Below are 18,856 nucleotides of genomic sequence, written 5' to 3' on the forward strand. Positions count from 1 at the left end.
ATAATTTTTCTAAGTAGTTTAGGAGAAAAACTTCCCTTGCCCACCCCCAACCAAAAAAGTCACAGCTCTCCAAAATAATCTGTGTTATATAGAGTAATGTAGTGCAGGCATGATCATAGACTCCATAGTGGTCCCTTATCAAAGAGGGATCTAATTCAGGGCAGAGAATTGCCCATCCCAAGGCTCAGGCCAGTACAATTAGAGGTTTAAAATTCTATAGCTGGAAAAAAATTGGAGGGGTTCTTTATATGTAGTTTTTTTCTCATGGAATTATTTTAGAGATTCCTTTTAAGTTGCTGGAAAGTTTGAAATGTTAAAATTGCATGAGACTTTGAATATACACGTAGTCTACATATATCCTCTGCATATGTGTTATGCTTTGGTGTGCATTAAATTATTTGTGCTCTCAGAGTATAATGCTCTGAAGAAAACGGTTGAAAACAGATAAAGTTAAGGACAGAACTAAAATTTGGTCAAATGCATGTTGATACTTCCTATTTTTAAAGGCATTAAATAGGTTCTAATTATTCTGTACTCTGTACAGGATTTTTTTTGTGTATTTATGGTAATCTGACATAGTAGCATGCATGTAACAGACTAACTCATATTAGAAGACAATATGCCTGCTACTGACTTAGTAATACAATTATCCCTATGTTGTCAGCAAATAACTTTTCCATCTCCAGGTTTTCCATTCCTTTTGTAATCTGCATTTATATAGGGATGGACTGTTAAGTGGAATTATCTCTATTTCAGCAGCTTTTGGACTGACTAAACATAAGTTTATATAGGACAGCATAAATCATATACACAGCTGTAAATGTGAGGGAAAAGGACTCTCGGGTTCATTGTTGCCACCTTCTTTATATACTACAGTCTCTTTTTTTTCCTCATTAAAAATATGAGGAAACAGAAACTTTAAGGAAAAAAAAGGCTCGTACATCTAGTCAAATAATACTGAAACTGTGTTCCAAATCATCTGCAGTCTCTTAACCCTTAGGTATATAGTCAACTGCACTATAGTAAGCTGCTCTCCAAAGGGAGCACATTTCAACTTTAGGAATCATTACAATAGGTTTTTACATTTGCGTATCAATCTACTATATTTGGAAAAATTATTTATTTTTTTTTTTAGTTCTAATTAAGGCCATTGTACTTTAAGGACAATTGCTTCGAATATTATTTTAATATTTGTAAGTATAAATAACATTCTACACATTTGATTCTAAAGAAATAGTGTTCCAAATGTCAACGATTTTATTTGTAGTTCATAAATAACCGGTTGGCTGCTTTTCCCTCACAGTTGCAGTAACAAGACTTTTCAGAGAAATGCAAATAGAATCATAGAATAGTTAGGGTTGGAAAGGACCTTAAGATCATCTAGTTCCACCCCCCCTGCCATGGGCAGGGTCACCTCCCACTAAACCATGTTACCCAAGGACAAAGTCAGTTTTATGAATGTGCAACTTGCTTCTATTGTTATCTTTAAACTTGATTAAGTTGTATGCTGGAAGAAGAGTAAGTCAAGTAGCAGCTATGAATGACTGCCTTTTAGTATAACTGTTAAATATTCAGATTGGATTCCACAGTGTACTTAATGAGCATATGTGCAAGCTCTTCAGGACAAATAGAAAATAAAGAGATGGTAGTCTCTTTAGACTTGCATTTGGAAAAGTAGCTTGCCAGTTAGTAGTATTGGTAACACTCCCTGTAAATAGTGAGGCAATATGTTTAGTGGTGGTTAGATATACAGTAATAGTAGGATCCATAAAGAAAATATCACCAGGTAATTAAGCAGAAAGAGTGACCTTTCCATATGATACTGGCAGGCAATAGGAATAGCTTTTTGTCAAAAGAGAGTGCTGATAGCGCTCCATGCCCTCATGTGAATGTGGGAGGAGATGATAGAATAGGGCTAAATTCTGCTGGTAAAAACCTAAGGAATTTCTGGAACAAAGAGTAATCCCAAAAGAGAAAGTGGAACTATTTTCTTGCTGTTGTCCCTTTGTTTGCTAGGGTCTGCAGGCAGGTCATCCATGTATTAGAAGCAGTATCTCAAGGTAAGATGATAAATATCACTTTACCTGTAGAGACTCACCAATAACACAGATTTAAAACATTAGTGTTCAATAATGTCCAGAAAAACTGACAATTTAAAGGAGCATATAATTGTTCCAAATTAATTCTGTATTAAGTCATCTGAGAAGTTTGTCGGTATAATGCTACTGTTACAGCAAGCTAATGAAGCAGTCTGGAGTATACACAGTTATACTGTCTGAAAAGAAGGAGCTTAGGCTTTGCCCAGCAGACATGCACTAATGGTAAGTACAGTTATGTCAGGATAACCCTATTCCCAGGTGAATGTAAGACTTGTGGAAGACCATACTTGAGAAATCTGTAGATGTGAATTCTAGCTGTTCTGTTATTTATTCCTTATGTTCCTGATAGTAAGAGAACATCTCTTAGCCTCGGTTTCTGTGTCTGTGAAGTGTATTAGAATCATAGAAGAGTTCGGGTTGGGAAGGGCCTTAAGATCACCTAGTTCCAACCCCCCTGCCATGGGCAGGTACACCTCATACTAAACCATGTCACCCAAGGCTTTGTCCAGCCTGGCCTTGAACACTGCCAGGGATGGAGTATTCACAGCTTCCTTGGGGAACCTGTTCCAGTGCCTCACCACCCTTACAGTAAAGAATTTCTTCCTTATATCCAATCTAAACTTCCCCTGTTTAAGTTTTAACCCATTACCCCTTGTCCTGTCACTACAGTCCCTAATGAAGAGTCCCTCCCCAGCATCCTTATAGGCCCCCTTCAGATACTGGAAGGGTGCTACGAGGTCTCCACGCAGCCTTCTCTTCTCCAGGCTGAACAGTCCCAACTTCCTCAGCCTATCTTCATACAGGAGGTGCATTGTTTGCGTTTAGTTTGCCATGTGTGATTAATTAATTTCTGTGAAGCATTTTGCATACCACAGATAGGTAGGTGGTAGTGACTACTTTGGCAGTAATGCAGAATGGTATTGCTGCAGAAAAAGACTTTCTGGGTTTGTTCTATTTTTCCCTACCATCTTGATGTTGCAAAGACAAACTGCTGTATGCCTTTTTATAGAGGGAGACTGCACTTTAGTCTCATCTTCTTCCCTGTCTGCCTCCTTCCAATGTGCACAGGTCTCTTGTAGTTGACAGATAATGTAAAGGTTAAGCAGGGCTATGGCTCTGCGTGTTTTTCACTTTTTTTTGATGGGACAGTCTGCATCCATAAAGCTACTTCTGAATAGAGAGGGTTGTTCTGCTTCATTTACTAGGATATGAACAGAAGGTCTGCAGTGATCTATTTTTTTTTTTAAATACTGAAATTATATTTTTAAGATGATTCTGTTTTCTCTCTTTATAAAAATAGAAGTCTGGGTTTATTAAAATGAAAAATTAAATCATGAATCTATGAGAATCCTGTATTCAGACATTTAACTAAAATACACTGCTTGCATTATCATACTTAACCCAGCCCACTCCACCCCCCTTCTACCTGACACATTAGTTTTAGACTTGGGAATAAAATCCTTTAGACATGATGCTTCCAACTGACAAGTTTTATTTTGGCAATTCTTGTTGTCAACAGTATCCTTGAAATCAATCCAAATTACCTGTTCGCCATCAAGCTGATTCTCAAAGGTCTATATTCAGACTTGCTATGGGTAAAAATTTGAAGGAAGTGTTACTGTGTCCTTTCTTTACAGAAGGAACCCATTAAAAGTTCATTTTATTTCTAATCTCACAGTCCTTAACATCTTCCAGTTTCCTGCCTTGTAACTATCCAGCAGAAAGTCTACACTGCTGTAGCAGTTCAGCTCAATTCCTTATGCTTAAAATGGGTTAATCCATCTGTGTTCAACTTTACCATATAAATTAATTTAAGTCAATAAACAAGCAAGGCGAACATAAAAAATGGGGTCATGGTAGTTTATTGGGAGACCTGGATAAAACCAGAAAAATCACTGAATCACAACTTGCAGCTCATTCAGATAACTGATTTAGTCCTATGTGTTTCTCAACAGACTGTTCCCTATTTCCTAGAGTTTTAACCTACACTAATTTAAAATGGTGAGAACCACCCCATGCAAATCATTTACAAAAAGAAATGGATGAGACCTGTAATGACTCAAACTTCATTCCATGTGTAGATATACAATTTTCTAAAATGAGTGTTTGATGAAGCAATGGTAGGCTGCAAACTGATGAACAGATCATGACTAATATAGCTGAGATGGAATGGAACTCGCATGAGAGAAATTAAATCTGCTCCATTTAGCAGGTGTCTGCGTTTGTAACAGTAGAACTTTTAATTTACTATGGCATTGTCAGAAACTGGGTTTAAATAAATTGAGTACTGAATTTGCAGCTCTCTATAATATTTTCAGTTATCTTTGATACAAAGCATAGGTTAGACATTGGATAAAAAACATATTGTTGACTATGAAATCGAGATTCTTCTACAGAGAAGAATTAAACCTTTTTTTAAATTAATGGAAATATTCCAGGTTCAAATGATAACTTCATTAATTGTTAATGTTTTGTAGGCTAAGCCAGTAAAAAGCCTTCTAGCTTGTTTATGCATTGGTGATTTGAAGTCTTCTAAATTACAAGAATGTCCAAGTCATCTGCGTGAAGTTTAAGCTGTGGTTGTGTGAGCAGAGGAGCCAGGCAGTCACACTTCAAATCTTCTTCAATAAATGGTTACGAACATGCAGTGTAATAGCTGAATGATTAACAAGTGTTTCTACATCTAGAAACATGCCTTTGATACTGAAAAATGTCCCAGGATGGTTCCTTCCTCTATTAATAATATTTGAAAACAAGGCAGCATTGGCTCCAGTTAGAACTTTGTAATATTCTGATGAGAAATGCTGTTTGCATGCCTTGAAAATTGCATTCAGTCTCACTGAGCGTTCTTTTGCTTCTAAACATTGCTTTCTCTTAATTCACTCAGTGTTCTGACTTCAGGCATAAGCCTGGAAGCAAAACAAGTCACAAGAGCTATGCTGATATGTTAAAAATGTGATTCATGTTCCACAGGTATTTCACTTATTTATAAAATAACAGGCAGCAACTTTGGGAAGGATGGAGACTGTTGCCTATGCTTGTTCTGCTTCCTCTTGGCTGCATCCCAATTTTGTTATAACTGGGAAAGAAATGAATCTATTTACATCCTCTCTTCCATGATTCCAGAAGTCATCCAGGCTTTTACCAGTTTTGCTTGGATTCTTTTCAACATAGTGCATTTTGCTGCTGCAGTATGAATCAGTAGTTAATGTTTATTATTGACCATAAGTATGATAGTAAGCTCAGTGAAGAAAAACTGCGTAATGAAAAGACGAGATCTTGAGGTGGTTGAGCAGGCCATAATGTTTCATATGGTGCCATGCTGTTTGCATATGGGGAAGGCCGTTCTTACCCTTTACTCTGAAGACACTACAGAGCAAATTTTAACCTTTCATATACTGTGGATCTGAATAAACTTGTTATTTTGCCAAAGAACTTTTAACTGATTTAGGAATGGCCATTTTAAGAACTAATTCTTGGATTTTTCTGAGCTATTTGTCTCATTTTTATTCTACAGCTATGAGACTGGGAGGTGAATGATATGCTATACAAAAAAAGTACATTTATATATTTAAAATGCATTGACTACATTTCTATGGAATGCAAGCTTTTATGTTATGGAATAGAAGCTTCCACATACCTCATGAAATCTTTTCTTCTTCCATATTTTAGACGAAATTGCTTTCTTGTAGTGCCACCTATTTTTGTGCTGAAACTAACAAATCATATCTGTTCTCCCTCTTGCTTTCATTTTTTGTGGTTTTGTGATTTCCTTTTGTTTTTTTTTTTCTGTGAGCTTAATAGTGTAAAACTTGGTAAGCTTGATGAGAATGTTCCATCAGTTGTCATTATGGTTTTCTGTTAATTCTTAAAGAAGAGAAACTAAGAAGGTGTGCCCACTTTAAATCCTGGCTTACCGTCACATGTGTTAAAATCCCCTATAAAAAGAAAGCATCTACTTTGCAAACCGTAGTCATATGCATAATTCTATTTCAAGATAGAGTAGTACTTCATGAATACAATATTGTTTTTTATCAGAATCCCACCTTGCTCCAGAAGATGAACCAAGAGAAACTTGAAAAATTCTATTTTACTAGCTTGTAGCAAGTCATTCCCCAGTCAGTTTTTTGACCACTGCTGTGCGTCATATGGATCTAAGTTGAAATGTCATTACCCTGAAGAAAAAGCAGATAGCATTAATAACAGATATCTCAGTTAAAAGTTGGAGAATTGAACTGGACAAAGAAGCCTGTGAATACCTATAGCTTATTCATTTACGTTAAAAATATTTGCTTAAACCTGCTTTCAGCTTCAATTGTTTAAGAAAAATTCTATTCACACAATTATGGGGAAAGTATAAATAAATACTTAAGTCCTCTGTGTTTCAGTTGTTACCCCATTAAACCAACATTGGTATTATTGAATGATAAGTTTGCTTGGCAGCCATTGTAATGTCATTCCCTCCTTTCTAGACACTTCAAGAACCCATGTGCGACAGAGTGAGATTTCGCAAGATGTACAAACCCCCTCCAGGATTTGGTTTCAAACAAGCAGATTTTTAATTTTTTTTTTTCTGTCAAATGATGCCAGAGCATCAGAGCACTTTATAGTCTCTGTGGATGAAATATTTCCTGATGATCCTGTTGGAGATACAAACACTTGTCTGGATCAAAAATTGTGGTTTATGGAAGCAGCCTAATACAAATTACACTCCATGGTTTCTGCTCTCTTAAAAAACCTGATCTCGTCTTACATATATAAGCTTTGCAAAGGAATGTTTACAAAGAAATCGGGAAATAGTACAAAAAGGAAAGAGAGTTGTCAAAGCAAAAAGGAACAAGACTTAACTCAGATTGGGCAAACAAAGAATCCAAAATTTTCAAATACTTTAAAGAGCACTGTGAAAAAGATTGCCAAGTGTCCATCTGCTCGCAACTTGTCAACTGAAGAAGAGGAAAGTAATAGAGAATTTTCACTTTCTCCAACATTCAGTTACAGAGTTGCTATTGCTAATGGACTGCAAAAGCATATTTTTGTAAGAAACAGTAATAGTGAAGATATAGTTCAAGATCTGTCTTCAAATGATAGTTCATATTCTGAGTCACTAAGTGAAGGAAAAAGTAGCAGCAAGAAAAACGAATACTTATCACACACAATGCCTGTGAGACGCAACAGAAAAAGCTTAAGCAGCCTGGCACCATCTGATGGAAGTTCAGATGGAGAGCGCACTTTACACACACTGAAGCTGGGAGCTTTACGAAAACTGAGGAAATGGAAGAAGAGTCAAGAATGTGTCTCATCTGACTCAGAATTAAGTACATGGAAGAAAACATGGGGTTTAAGAAGTAAATCTCTAGACAGAACTGGCCGTCACCAGAAATCAAATACTTTTGAACCTGGCTTTAGTTCAACAAGCTGTATTAGCCAAACCCATGATGTTATGGAAATGATCTTTAAAGAGCTTCAGGGAATAAGTCAAATTGAAACAGAACTGTCTGAATTAAGAGGGCATGTTAATGCTCTGAAACAATCAATTGATGAAATTTCAAGTAGTGTAGAAGTTGTACAAAATGAAATTGAACAATTGCGAACTGGATTTGTACAGTCCAGAAGAGAAACTCGGGACATACATGATTACATTAAGCAGGTGGGCCATCCAGGAAACAAAGCAAGTCTTAGGTTTCTAAATGTGCCTGAAGAGAGGCTTGAAAAAACTGAAAGCATAGTTTACAGAATATTAGTAGGTAAAATGGGGTTCTCAGAGGCACAAAGCGCTATTAAAATTGAGTTTGCCCAAAGACTGGGGCAACAAAGGGACTGTCCAAATGCAAAGCCAAGACCCATTCTTGTTTACTTTGAGTCCTCACAACAAAGAGATTTGATTTTAAAAAAGTCATATAAACTTAAAGGAACTGGCATTGGAATTTCTACAGACATATTTTCCCATGACATAAAAGACAGAAAGGAAAGAGGATTACCTTCCTCTCAGACATATGAGAGCATGGATATGAAACTTCTAACTGTGGATACAAAAACTAAAATGCATGACTGGGAGTCACCTGACAGTGATAAAGACTTGGAATCAGATATAAATAAGAACAGTTATGCAAGGATATCCAAATCCGCATTTCAAATAAAAACGAGCACTACAAAGGGGAGTATTGAGTCCCCAGATACTAAAGACCTTAATAGAACGGTTGACAATAACACCTTTTCAAACAGAAGAAATTATGACAGTCAGTCACCAGAATTTGACAACATGGAAAAAGAGTCAAAGACCTATTATTCAGACATGACTCCTCTATGGCATTTACACAATGATTTTGCGACACCAAAACTTAGCCGTTCAGAGTCAGATTTCTCAAAATTGTGTCAGTCTTACTCTGAGGATTTTTCAGAAAATCAGTATTTTAGCAGAACAAATGGCAGTTCATTATTGTCTTCCTCTGATCGAGAACTCTGGCAGAGAAGGCAAGATGATTCTACAAACTGGTATGGCAGTTCTCAGGAGCAGACTTTTGTCCAAGATATGCAACAGTATCCAGACCAAAATGAGGTGGGAAATGTAGAAACTGTTGACAGTGGTCTAAGCAATGGAATATGTGCAACGGGAGACAGAAGCCACTATAGTGATTCTCAGCTTGCTTTACATGATGATCTTTCCCCATGGAAAGACTGGAATCAGTTGGAACAAGGGGCAAATTTGGGCCTAGACTCATCTGCACAGGAAGTTTTTGTGTATGATATGAGCAGCCCTTCAGATCAACAGACAGATTTTGGAAAGTGCCAAAATTCTGACCTCCAGTATGATACTGAAAGCTATGATTTTACTCTTGATGGTACTTCTCCATCATGTCCAGGCCTTGACAGCGAATCACAAAGTCAGTGGACTGCTCAATATGATGATTATCAGGAAACAAATTCCATCTCGTCTTATCAGAATCAAAACAGATTGCCTATGATGTACCGAAGTCAGAGTGAACTACAAAGTGATGACTCGGAAGGAACAGCTCCTAAATCATGGCATAGCCGATTAAGCATAGATCTTTCTGATAAGACTTTCAGCTTTCCTAAATTTGGATCTACACTTCAGCGAGCTAAGTCAGCTTTAGAAGTAGTCTGGAATAAAAGTACACAAAGTTTAAGTGGGTATGAAGACAGTGGATCATCTTTCATGGGAAGGTTTAGAACTTTATCTCAATCTACTGCAAATGAATCGAGTACAACACTCGACTCTGATGTTTATGCTGAGCCTTATTGTTACAAAGCAGGGTATGGGGAAGACTTAATTGAACCACCTGGTGAGAATGAAACAGACTATGTAGAAGTAATGGAACAAGTCCTTGCTAAACTAGAAAATAGAACTAACAGTAGTGAAACTAGTGAGCAGGTCCAAGAATATGAACCGGAGCAGCCTTCATATGATACGCCATATGTAGTACTACCAGGGGAGCAATATGACACACTGTTTGAGAGTGTGGTCAGTGAAGAGATATTGGAAGTTGAAAATGACATGGCTGCTGACATAGAAGTACGGGAAGATGAAAATCAGAATGTCCCAGAGATAGTTACTGAAGTGCCAAAGAAAAAAAGGATACGACCATCATTTAAGGAAGCAGCTTTAAAAGCATACAAGAAACAAATGAGTGATTTGGAAGAGAAGATCCTTGCTGGAGGTAACAGTGTTTTATTATTGTCTTTTAAGTAATTATTCTCGCTAGAGTTGGACATTAATTTCTGGATGGTAGTTGGTTCTGCTTTTGTTGAATTTGGTGACAAAAATTCTGCTTATTTCTGGTTTTGTTCATAGGGTGAACTAGTTCCCTGGAAGTTCAGAGCCTAAAATTTTACAAGTTTGTTTTGAAGGAATTTTCTGAACATGTTTTGGAAGCAGTTATGTTGCTTTGAATTTCAGTATCATGAAAATTGAATTTTATAAGATTTCTGTCCTACAAAAAGAACTAAATGGTACACTGTTCTTGTTTTCCTTATAGTTTTATCATTGTATTCACAGGAGTAATCCTGACTGTTCAGATATTACAGTGCTTTAACAGTTTTCAAGGCATGGTTTGTTCTATATTCATTCTGGTGAGCAGTGTTCTGCATCCTGTATGTAACCTATTACTTAAGTACTTGTGAGTGCAAATCTAAACTGGTTTTAATTCTGTTCCTACCTGTACTCCTAGTAAGCCCTCAAAGACTAAGTAGTCAGTCCCCAAGAAAGGGAGAAGGGTGTGGAGGAAAAAGAAGTGTAAATGGTAGCAGTAGTATGAAGGGGTGGCAGAAAAGAGCTTAAATCACAGAAGGTGTTGATACAGATTTGTTCATTATCTTCTGTGCTAACAGACTTCAAAACAGTCATATATATTACTTGTAATATCTCTAGTAATACACAAATATGGGGACTTTCAGTATTAACGTACACTATAATGCAATTTACAGTGCACATGCTATAATGTATATGCATTTTACTGGGAGCATGTAATTACCGTAGCTAGCCAGTTGTTAATTGTCACCTTGACTGAATCTTTCCTTTCTTTATCTGCCTTCAACAAAATAATCACCCAATACATTAATTCTAAAGATGAAAAATTGTGCCTTTAGTCAGAGATTGTGTTTAGTAGTAATGAGCATCCAAAGCTTGTTGAGCTACTTTAAAATCTGTTTTGTACATAGACTGCTTTTAAAATAAACATTTAGCCAAGTTGAATGTATGTTACACAAGCAATTAAATACTGCTAATATGAAAGTTTATTTGAAATTCTATTTCTATATTTAAATAATCACACTAGATTGTGGGTTTCCTTCTTGCAGATATTTTCTACAGTACTGTGTTAGACACCAGATGGTGTATGTAGAAAGAGACAGCTAGCAATAGTATTTCCATGATCTTTTCATGATTTTGAGGTATGGGATGGGGGGGCACAGTCATTTTAGCCAGTTGTTATTGTACAATAGGAATATAGAGGTATGAGGATATAATTCAAGAACGCACACAGGGAACACCCAAAATAGTGAAATGCAAATTGTTTCCGCTATTTAAAGTCTGTGCATTTGTATACATTATTAGATAACACACTGTTATTTATTATTAGATAATAGGTTGTTAGGAAACAAGAGCTAACTTCAGTGTTACATTTCATGCAGTCGGTTCTGTGAATTATGAATTAAATGTATTTGCTCTTTTAGCACAGCAGGTGAAAGGCCTCTTTCAGTCTCTTAGTCTACTGACATTTTTTTGTTCTGAATTACTGAATCATTTCTTATACTACATTTACAGAGAAGCCAACTGACATCAAGGCTAGTTTATGAAAATGAGTTACAAAGCATACAGAATGTATGCTTTGTAGCCTCTCAGTTTTCACAATCTGCCTCCTTTTCTTTGCCTGTGGGTTCATGTGCAGACAGTACTTTTAATTTCAGTAAATAGTATTTTGGGGTGTGTTTTTTTTTCTTTTTTTTTTTTTACTATTTGCAGAAGCAGTAATAACTTTAAAGAAGAGTGACTAATAGCTGATCTAGGATTTACTTGACTTTTATGAATTGGTTGGCCCCTGTAAGTGATTGACAGTCAAGTTCTGATTTATTGTTTGTGGATGAAAAAATGCTAGTTGTGGAGTAAGTTCCTGGAATGAATCTTTGTTATATAACCAAAATATAATCTATTGTTTAATTAATTGTTTCATATCTCCATGTAAGCAGGAGCTGGTAGACAGCAATCTGGCTAACCAGAGATACAGCCAGATAGTAACAGTAGTGTTGTTTCTCCAATTTAATGCAAAAAATACCAAGGTTTAGAATGGTATTATTTTCATTCTAATAACATAGGAGGTAAAGTCATTGAAACTTTGGTTGATAAATAATTTATTATGCATGAGAGCCCCATCAGGTAGTTCTATTCTCTGTATCTAGCTGGAGAGAAAAAAAATATACTGTGGGTTTATTTCTAATGTATTATTTATTACAGCATAGTTTCAGATACACAGTGGCATGAAAGTAATAGGGTATATGGATGAGAGGAGATGTGAGCAGTACATGGGTAATCTTCAGATTTAAAGATCTTTAAGGACATAGGGGCATTGTGATGATGCATGGAAGGCTTGATGGCTTTTTAGAAAAATATCAGTGAAACGCTAGCCAGTGGTTTACTTCTTTTTACAGTGTAATCAAGAGCAGCTCTTTAACTTATTCTTACAGTCCTCACTTGTTATTTTCTAGCATTCTATTTCCCTAGTGACTTCTTTCATTACATCTCTGTCTTGCTGTCTTTTATAAGTGCCTTAGAATAACCATAATTGTCTCTCCTGGTGAAGTTATCACTCTGGACAAGCTTCCAGAATTCCATGCATTCTTCTGAGTTGCTGTTACTATTAATAGACTCTTTCTATGCATGGTAGTTTATGAACAATAGCTTCTTGATCTAGCTGATGAAGATCTCACTGATTGATTGGTGACTGGTCAGATTCTAAGAAGCCTTTGGTCTGAGTTATCTGCTTACATTGCTTATGGTGCTAAGATGTGTGAACTCATCTTACTCTATATGTACATAGAGTAGCAAGCCAGATTACACAGGCCAGGGATGGGAGCTGCCTTTTTAACAGTGGATGAGAGTGGGGGTTCTATTGTTTTATAGGAAGGAGCTGTATTATGTTTAGTGATGCTTGACTTAAGAACAGAACTTGGAGAACAGTATAAATACAACTTTATTTTGTATATGCCTGAAGGAGAAAATGTGATGCTAAGATCTGAAACCAGAGGAACCAGTAATGTACTTGCCTTATAGTGTGATCATCATTTAGTTCCACATTAAGAAAAGCTGTCAGCAAAATAAGTATATTACTAATGCAAATTTCAAACTCTGTCTATTCAAACTATGTCTTTTGAAACAAGTATATATTTTCTTATTTTGACAGCTTTTCTAGCCTTTTTATAATAGCTATTTGCTTGAAATGCCAGAGTCAGCTGTATTTTCCCAGAGACTATAGGCTTTAGAAGTTAATTTAAACTTGTCTTGTGGTACTCAGGCTTTTGTTTCCTTTATATCTTACCTCCATCATGTTTGATTTTGGTACACTTGTAGAGGTTTACGGTTACTAGTAACTAATAACTATAGTTAATAGTATTGTGCCAGTATTGTTGTGTGACTATGTGTCTTGGATTGGGATTTAAAAAATCAGTACTGTGGCCCAGATGAAAATCAATTGATCTGGTACTGTTTAGTAAATGAATCGGTCATTTTATAGCTATTCAGGTGGAAACAGGATAAATCATAAAATCATACAATGGTTAGGGTTGAAAAGGACCTTAAGATCATCCAGTTCCAACCCCCCTGCCATGGGCAGGGACACCTCACACTAAACCATGTCACCCAAGGCTTTGTCCAGCCTGGCCTTGAACACTGCCAGGGATGGAGTATTCACAGCTTCCTTGGGCAACCTGTTCCAGTGCCTCACCACCCTTACAGGAAAGAATTTCTTCCATGTATCCAATCTACACTTCTCCTGTTTAAGTTTTAACCTGTCACCCCTTGTCCTGTCACTACAGTCCCTAATGAAGAGTCCCTCCCCAGCATCCTTATAGGCCCCCTTCAGATACTGGAAGGGTGCTATGAGGTCTCCACACAGCCTTCTCTTCTCCAGGCTGAACAGCCCTGGTTAACCATTACCTTGGTTACAGAAACTGCATATTGGTTGGTCGTGACTGTAATGGAGAAATAAGAAGCTTGTTAAAAGATAAATTGCTTTTAAGTATTAAAGCTTTTTCCTATAGTCTACATTAGCTCTGTTGGGAAGCTGACTCTAAGAATGGACTACTGTTGGTAGAAAGAGAAACAAAAAGTAAAGTTATATCTAATTTTATTTTTTAATTGCTTGAGATGATCCTCACCCTCTAGTCAACCCTGATAAGGCCACATCTAGACTGTTATGGACTCCTTAGTGTAAGACAAACAAGGAGCTACTGCAGTGTCCAGCAGAGGGCCACAAGGATGGTCAGAGTGCTGGAACATCTTTCTTACGAGAGGCGAGAGTTGGGCCTGTTTAATCTGGGGAAGAGAAGACGGAAAGAGATCCCATGAATGCATATAAATATCTCAAAGGCAAGTGCCAGGAGGATGGTGCCAGACTTTTCAGTGGTGCACAGCAGCAGGATGAGGAGCAGTGCTCATAAACTAAAGCACAAGACGTTTCACTGCAACATGAGGAAGAACTTTATTTTGAGGGTGGCAGATCCCTGCAACAGGCTACGGAGGGAGGGTGTGGTTTCTTCTTCCCTGGAGACATCCAAAACCTGCCTGGACACGTTCCTGTGTAACCTGCTGTAGGTGGCCCTGTCTTGGTGGGTGGGGTAGACCAGATGATCTCCAGAGGTCCCTTCCAACCCTAATGATGCTGTGGACTATGTTGACTGATTAAAATAGTGTGAATTGTGTTCAAGTTTGCAGGATTTTTCCTTTAAAGTGCCTTCTCAGGATGTTGGTGCAGATTTGGTAAGGGAAGGATGTCTAGTCAGATGGCAGAATTCTAGTTTAATGTGTAAAATACTACAGGAATTAATAAAAGTAGAATGTGTATATTTTCATGTATTATATCAAGCTGAGCTTCTAATTCCTTCACTGCCCAGTAGTAACAGCTAATTCCAGTCCTGTTTGTACAGGAACATGTTCATATATGTGAATTCAAAAACATTTTCATATACAGCCTCTGTATAAGATTAGATCCTTTCCCCTTTTTAATCAGCCTGCTTTTGTCATGACAAAAGTAACAGTCATTTTGGGGGAATTCTTTGAAATCTGTAAAACTGCTCTGTTGCCATTGCTACATTATTCCTACAAGTATTTTGTTGTTTAAAAATTAAGTACAAACTTAAGTTGAAATTTAAGTTATCCTTTCATGAATAATGGCATAGTAGCACTATTGAAAGCTTAGGTTAATTAAATCTAAACAATCTATCTTGACCTAATGCAGCTTTAAGTTGATACAGCTTTAAACACTTTTAGTTAAAAAGTTAACAGCAATACCAAGCCCCAGAATTTTCTATTGTGTTTCAAAATATTGAAACCAAAGGATTCAGTTATACAAGGTTTTGTTTGTATGCTACCATATCCCGAATTGTTTGTTTGTTGTTGGGGATTATTTTCTTTTGTTTTTGTTTTTTTAAACCTGGAGTGACAAAAGACTTCCTTGACATAAGGGCTGACTGTGCATGTTGTGTGGCTCATACAGTTGATCTGCAATGTTTTGGGGGGTTGTTTTTTTAATACAGTTTCACCCAGTGCGTGAGATATAAAGAGCTCGATTTGGGGACATATTACTTTTCAACAAACGTTGACTCTTCCGTTGCTCTTCATATGTAAATAATGTAAACAAGTAGATTACAGACCCGGTATGTCTCTGTAAATTCCTTTCTATATTCATGTCAGAAGATGGTGACAATGGAACAGATGTATTGTGTAACCAGGCTGGGAAAGAAACAGATACCCTTGCCATACACTTGACTAGATGTTTGGTACTGAGGAAACAAATCTGCTGCAAGTTACTGTATCTGTTTTGGTGCTGTATGGGAGGTGTCAGCGAACTACAAAATTTAATAACACAGTTTTTTCCAATTGCCTCTTCTTTTTTTCTTTCCTAAATTCATGTTTGTGCCTGCCTTTTGGTCAGGTAAACAAAATGATGGATACCTTTTTCTTTGTAGGGTAAGAGTCTGAAGTAGGGGGAAACTAAATACATTTTCAGATGATGTGGGTAGGAATTGATAAATACAGTAATTGATAAATACAATTTATTCCTTAATGTGCTTAATTAAAATTCTAGGATATAATTTTTCACATATATATGTGTGTGTGCTCACTCTGGAAATCTCCCAGTAATATTACAGAAAATAAAATAGTTCTAAAAAATTAACAACTCCCTTAATTCAGTCGAGATGTTGCAAATGAATCAATATTTGATTTGACTGAGTATCTCTTGCATATGCTTGTGTTTTCTGTACTCAAGAGTCTATGCAGTTTTATTTTCTTGCCACTGGTTTTACTGTAGTGTCAGGTGTAAGTCTTTATACCCTTCCCTTCTTGCTTCTCTTCTGTCCTTTGGGGAAAAGGAATTTTAGAGATTTACGACAGTGAATGCCAGTCTGTTCATCTTGAGATTAATAGAATTGTAGAAAAGTTGCTTTAGAAAAAAATATGTGAGGAAATCTAATCAGTTAATTATAAAGATGATACATCTGTCTTTTTTCTGAGAAGGAAGAGGAAGTACTTACATTCACCACTTACTGTAAACTTAGGACTCCATGCAGGAATGCTACTGTATGTTCAGTCTGTCAAAAGAGGTATTAGTGTAAGGGAAATTAATACTGAGAATAGTGATCATCATCTTAGAGACCATTCAAATAAAAGCAAACCCCGATTAATAAGAAGCTACATTTTTTTTCCAAGACCTGTTAAAAAAAGTAATCCATGATTTAGCAATCTTAAGTGATTAAAAACCTGGTTAGTATGTCTTTTACAATACATAATAGTGTTCTTATGGCTGATTGCCTTTTAATTCTGTAGTTACAGGCTTTATGTTTATAAAAAAAAATAAATCTTAGGACTGCAGGATAGTAACCAAATAAATTGAAAATCAGCAGTTTAATTTAGCATAGTAATACTTGCTGAGTCGGTGTTCATTACATCAGGAAAACGTTCGTCACAAATACACCATGTGTAACAGTCTGAGAATCAAAAAAAATCTATTGCTAGCACTTTTTCTTTAATCAGAAAAAAAAATCCAAAATCAAACCAAAAAACTCCAACAAAACACACATAACTACCAAACCTCCCATCCTCTCCCATCCTTCCTGCCCCTGACAAAAAAATCCCCAAATAAAAAATCCTTCCATATCCCGTATCTTTAATCAATAAGGTTTAGCAAAAATAATCCAGATTTTGACTATTAAAAACAAACAAACAAAAAAAACAAACCACCTCAAAACACTTCTGTTTCAAGAATTAATTCCTTTATTAGGAAAAGTAATTCGTTAAAACTGCTGGTTTCTTTCATAAAAGAAGGTCTGTACCACTCCTTACCAGAACAGAAAACTGCCTAACACAATTTTCACTGACTTCAGAAATAATTGATTAATTGATTGAGAGTAGATGATAAATATTTATGCAATTTGCCTGCTCCTTTTGTGTTTAAATGAATTTAAAATAAATTTGCTAGAGCTAAGAGGAAACCTGAGTGTAAATGTCAGTTCCGAGGACTTATTTCTACTGGTTCTGCTGTTGGAATGGATGCAAATCAATATTTTATCACCAAGACTAAGATAGGTTTTTCATCTTTATTTCTAAAACATTTAAGCCTTTCCTTTAGATTATCATGTTTTAGAAGCAGAAATAACACTGCATCATTTTATAATGCAGCTTCAGGATAAAAGAAATTTTGTTAACTGGCTGAAAAATATCTAGATGTGCACTTAAAAAATGTCATGGCTTGGAAAACATGAGTTCATAAATATGCTTAAATCTTGTTTTGATCTACTGGGGAAGTAGAGTATTACAATAAAGTATGAAATGAAACTGAGAAGAAAGTGATCCTTAAGATATTTTAAGAGATTCCAAGAGAAGGTATTCTTAAGAAATTTTAAGATAAGAAGTCTTAGTAAACCTGAAAATAAAGACAGGATTGATTACTATAAATGTAATTCTAACAAAAGCCACAGATACATACTTATAGACACCTGCACCATTTTTGGTTGAATTTTCTTTTGTACTTGTCTCACATAAAGCAATTATTCACTCCACTGAAAATTTTACTCATTTTCTATTGAAAAGAGAGGTTTTTCCAGGAAGCCTATGTGTTGATAATAGAATTGTTTAAAAATGTCCTGATACTGTGATAAAGAATATGGTGTATTAAAAGCTTCAAGTTAACTAGATAAAAAAAAGGAAACCCTGTTGAACACAGGACAGACAGTAATCTGTTTTCACCAACGTAGTAGTGCTAAACAGCAAGCTGCTGACTAATACCCTTCTGATACAGCTTCTCTGGTGCAGACTACTGAAACTAGTTGGACTTGTTTGTGTTACACTGGAATCTCAGAGGCGTGATGTGACAAAACATCTTTTTGACACTGTTTTTTCTCTTTGAGAACTGAGGTTTCTTGATCAGAGGCCAAAAGGCAGCAAGTGATTTGTCAATGCTGTCACAGATTCATAAACTATGTATAGCTCTAGGTATCATTAGTGTAATTGCAGCCTCATTAAAGAAATTCTTGTCCATCAGCTGCATATATACCAAGATGGAATGTGGAGAGAGAGAGGCCTGATGAACTCCTTGTCGAGTCTAAAATAAACAAGGAGAGAAGAATGTGTGTAAAATGGATGAGTAAGAACTAAAGCATTTTTTTACTCTTAACCTGTAGGTCTTCCTCTTCCATTTAGCACAGACAGGATAGAGCTGATGATTATCTGCACCTATACTGCAAGCATTAAGTAGTGGAATTTTGTTTGGGAACTGTAAAAGGCATGTTGGTTGAAATTTTCTTTTATGAAAAAATAAAAGCAGAGGAAAAGGAGACCTGCTTTTTTCTATTAACTATGAAAAGGGATTGTGGAATTCAGGATTTATGAATGTTCTGTCAAGCTGAAGAAGTCAACAGAACCAAAAGCCATGCTTTGAATTCCAGTGCATCAGTCTAGCTCTTAACATCTACGTATCTCTTTGGTGTTTATGTAAATTATTCCAACTTATTATTGCTTTCAAGCAGAGCTG

The 18,856-nt window shown here is 36.2% G+C and overlaps 1 protein-coding gene across 2 annotated transcripts in view; it reads left to right on the forward strand.

Annotated features, from left to right (window-relative positions):
- The window catches only part of UNC13C (unc-13 homolog C), a 146,195-nt gene that overhangs the window by 3,290 nt on the left and 124,049 nt on the right, over positions 1-18,856 (forward strand). For both annotated transcript variants that reach the window (XM_061446985.1, XM_061446986.1), the window contains exon 2: positions 6,572-9,775. In XM_061446985.1, the coding sequence (XP_061302969.1) occupies positions 6,814-9,775 (2,962 nt within the window). In that variant the 5' untranslated portion in view covers positions 6,572-6,813. The remainder of the gene's footprint in view (positions 1-6,571; positions 9,776-18,856) is intronic.

Source organism: Pezoporus flaviventris, unplaced genomic scaffold, assembly GCF_033815535.1.
Source record: "Pezoporus flaviventris isolate CSIRO_AGI_PZ_B2104156 unplaced genomic scaffold, CSIRO_AGI_Pfla_v1 ptg000006l, whole genome shotgun sequence".
Lineage (NCBI taxonomy): Eukaryota > Metazoa > Chordata > Aves > Psittaciformes > Psittacidae > Pezoporus > Pezoporus flaviventris.